This window comes from Puntigrus tetrazona, chromosome 1 (genome assembly GCF_018831695.1).
Source record: "Puntigrus tetrazona isolate hp1 chromosome 1, ASM1883169v1, whole genome shotgun sequence".
NCBI lineage: Eukaryota > Metazoa > Chordata > Actinopteri > Cypriniformes > Cyprinidae > Puntigrus > Puntigrus tetrazona.
This window is the reverse complement of record NC_056699.1, coordinates 28,330,020-28,334,195: the sequence shown is the minus strand read 5'-3', so window position 1 is coordinate 28,334,195 and position 4,176 is coordinate 28,330,020. Positions and strand designations below refer to the sequence as shown.

General features: G+C 37.0%; 1 protein-coding gene across 1 annotated transcript in view; it reads right to left on the bottom strand.

Moving 5' to 3' along the window:
• Positions 1-1,802: 1,802 nt before the first annotated feature.
• LOC122349377 (transmembrane protein 25-like) overlaps positions 1,803-4,176 on the bottom strand; it is a 4,530-nt gene continuing 2,156 nt past the window's right edge. The window contains 3 exon segments of the mRNA XM_043245400.1: positions 1,803-2,874; positions 3,667-3,753; positions 3,819-3,904. Of these exon segments, the coding sequence (XP_043101335.1) occupies positions 2,801-2,874; positions 3,667-3,753; positions 3,819-3,904 (247 nt within the window). The 3' untranslated portion in view covers positions 1,803-2,800.

Here is a 4,176-nt window from a genome sequence, read left to right as displayed (position 1 = left end):
GCTTCAGTTCTGGATCCTTTCCTTTAAACGTTCCTTTCTCACATTTCAGGACCTTATTCTGGGTATCAACGGTGATCTTCGGCATGTTCGAAGCGACTGCAAAGTTATCATTAGATCACATTAATATTTCATGAAGATCATTCTGAAAAAAACGAATCCAGTCCAGTGCACTTTATAATAACTACACACTACTATCAGTAGATAAGAGTTAATAAACCTTCAGTCCTTTATAAAGCATCGCCCCAAAACTAAAAGTCATTAGCAAGCCGTTCATAAATACCTTTTTCTTCATTTAACAGAAAAAATGAACACAATACAGAGATTTAAAGAAAAAAAAGGCATCTCTCTCTGTGTCTAAATAACAAGATTTACTTTTAAATAGTTTATTAATCATTTATATAAATGTCTTATGAACCACCGACATCGTTTGTAAATCACAGAATCATTTAGAAATGACACATTTATTGTTAATAAAGTATGAAAATACAACGATTAAACGTTCTAGATGCATTTATAGCTGCATTTATGAACTTTTAATGTTAGAACGATACTTTATTGATTCATAAAAGACAGATTTTGACCTTCAGACGTGAGGATCCCCAGCAGACAGAAGAACACAAACACACGTCTCTCCATCTCTCATCAGATCTTATTATTAGGATTCTTTCTGTTATTAATAATCTCTTCGTCTGCCTGTAAATAAAGACAAAGAGCTGAAGTCAGTTTCCTCCATTTTGTGGAGAGACTTTCAGAGACGCCATCATCTCAAACATCTCGTCTCTGACTGCCTTCATCAAAACCTCAAGATAAAACACACGAGAGAAGAGAGAACACAGAGACAGTAAAAACCTTCTCATTATGTGATAGATTTAATAACACTTCATTATTGTCTGTTAATATGATAACTTTATTTTAGGCCTCATAAAATAACCAACTTTATTCTCTTTATTTCTACATCCTCTAACACAAGTAACATCCGAAACTCTGTAAATAATTTGTCTCCTATTCCTTTTAATTTTTAATAATGCCTGCACTTTTTCTTCTTTCTTTTTCCTTTCTTTAGTTTTTGTTGTAAAAAGCCTTTCCCTGCGTGTGTGTGTGTGTGTGTGTGTGTGTGTGTGTGTGTGTGTGTGTGTGTGTGTGTGTGTGTGTGTGTGTGAGACAAATACTATTTTAATCTGAATTTATTGCATTTGAGCGTGATTTAAAAAATAATAAACCAAAGTATAAACATGAATTAATTTTTTAAGGAGCAACGAATTCGTCGTTATAAACAAACATAAAATAAAATTATGTTTAAAATAAAGTTAAACTTCAGTTGAAAGTTGTTTGATTAAAACTTTACCTAAATTTAGTCAAAGAGAGATGAAGTTCAGCACAGACCTGAGGAGCTGCAGATGTGGAGCGATCTGAAGACGAGTCGACGAACAGGAAGTCAGAAACCGACACGACACGATCACGAGCTCGACCTGAACCTGAACGAGTCAAACATCAGCTGAACCAAAACTCGACAATAACTCTATCGTAATAAAAGAAGTCGGCTGTGCTTGGATCGAACGGGAGATCTCCTCTCTCTCGTGAGTTTTATGGTTGTTTTGGTAGTTTGAGATTAATACGAGCAGAAACATGAAAGATCTGCGTCTGACTTCCGGCGCAGAAACAGAGAACCACAAACACCTGCCTCCTCGAGAACACACACAGACCCTGAAGAACCGTTCCACGCCGCTCTGAAGACCCTGTCTGATCTTCTTCTGATCTTCTCCTTTCTTACTGTATTTTCTTGCAGTGAAAGCGAGGACCTCTGAGACTTATTATGATTTATTGAGGTATTTCATCATATGACTGATCATTCACGAGAGACAGATAATCGCTGGAACAATTAACTAGAACTAGTTAGGCTCTGGTTAACAGCCTGGAGGTTAACTAGCAGCGCCCCCTGCTGGATGGAAACACAGTGGCATGCGTTATGAAATATATTCATATATACAGATTCATAATGAGCTTTACAAACATACTTACAGTAAATATACACACACAGATGATCATAACACCTTACCGGTAATACTCTTTATATTCATTTAAATATATATATATATATATCTCTCACATATCTGCAGGTTTCCCTTATATTTCACGAAAACAATGCGCATTCCATATAGCAGCAAAGAACTGTGGGTAAATACTGAGGAAAGCACACATGTACAGTCTGTCTGATTCATTATTCATGTAATTATGTTCAGTCCGACGGTTTCGTGTGAATCAGTGCAGACTAGAAGAGCGTTCTGCTGACGAGGAGGTTTCGCTAACGTTCTGCAAACGTTGTGTAAACGTTCCTTTTGAACGTTCTCTGAATCCTCTGAAACTAAATGATAAACATGTGTTTTTAATTAAAAACGCTACTAATGAAAAAAAAAACATTGTCCAGCTGAAATACTGTTTAAATGTTTAGAGAAGGCCATGACACGAGAACTGAGAGAAAATGATCACATCTGATGAAGAAACACAAAAAATAATATTAAAGTTGCTTCTGAATGAACTACAGATCCCATGATTCCCTGTGTTTGAGTCGGTCTGTGATTTTAACTCTTGCTCTGATTTCTCATCATCATCATCATCATCATCAGTTAGCTGATGTAGTCTAGCTATTGTGGAAATAGCTTCTGATTGGCGTTTCCATAGTAACAGTGGTTTCTCGGATCAGGGATTATGGGTAATGCAGTTCTTCAGCGCTGTCAGTCAATCACGGTGAGATCTCAGAAATGAGGCTTGATGTCTGAGAGGTTCAGAGGTCAGAGGTCAATCAGAGCCAGATCTCGTCGCTGCTGGTGCTGCTGACCTTGTAGATGTAGCCAACCATCGGATAGCGAGCGAACCCTGAAACACATCAACAAATAAAGCTGCTTCCAATCATACTACTTTAATATTACTGATATACTATTACAACATTTAGAAATATTTTTAATTCCAATTTTCCTTTAAATATGTCTAGATGGTTTTTATGCATTTTTAAAAATGTCAGTTTTAGGGTTATCTATTTTAATGATTGCTGTCAGATGATTAATCCCATCCAGAATAAAGGTTTATGTTTACATAAAATATATAAGTGTACTGTTTATTTATTACAAATATAGAAATACACACACAGTATATGCTTTAAATGTATGTAAATACTGTCATATTATATTTTATATTACATTATATACAAATATATTGAATATATAAACATATTTTTCATAAATGTATGTGTTTTTAATTATATATAGATAATAAATACACACTCATTTATAATGTAAACAAAACCTTTATTTTAAATGCAATTAAATATGATAAATCATCTGACAGCATTAATTTAAGACATCACGTGAAACGAAACACAGTCGTAGCCGGTACAGCTAAAATAAAATATGTATTTATTTTATTTCGTTTTAATGGCTTTAGTTTTAATGAACCTCAATAGTCCTGATTTCACTATTATTTATGTTTGCTTTATAAAATGTCTAAATGTTATCTGATCCATTTAAAAGACTCGTTGTGGAACGTTTTAACATTTACTTGCAGAATCATTTCATTTTATTTACTAAGACTTATATTATTTCTAAATGTAATAATGAGACGTTCTGACAGTTGGACCTGCAGGGACTGGATCACGATCAGGTGACCTCTGACCTCGGGCAGCGTAGGCCGCAGACAGGTCCTCCTCGTCGTCCTCGGCTCGTCTCCTCTCCAGAGAGCTGGGTCTGGAGCTCTGCTGTCCTGAAACACACCGCAGGGGTCAGAGACGGGCCCCGGCCCCGGAGCTCAGAGAGGAACACACTCACCTTTACAGAGAGATCCGTCATCATTCAGCTGCACGTGAGACGGAAGAGACATGTTCTCCCGCGGAAGATACACACCGTTCTCGGTGCTGCTGCACACACACACACACACACACATCAGATCAGATCACACACACACACACACATCAGATCAGATCGCCACACACACACACACATCAGATCAGATCACACACACACACACAAACACATCAGATCACCTCTCTCACACACACACACCTGATCAGCTCTCTCTCTCACACACACACACTCACACACACATCAGATCACCTCACACACACACACACAGAGACACACACACACACACACACACACATCAGATCACCTCTCACACACACACACA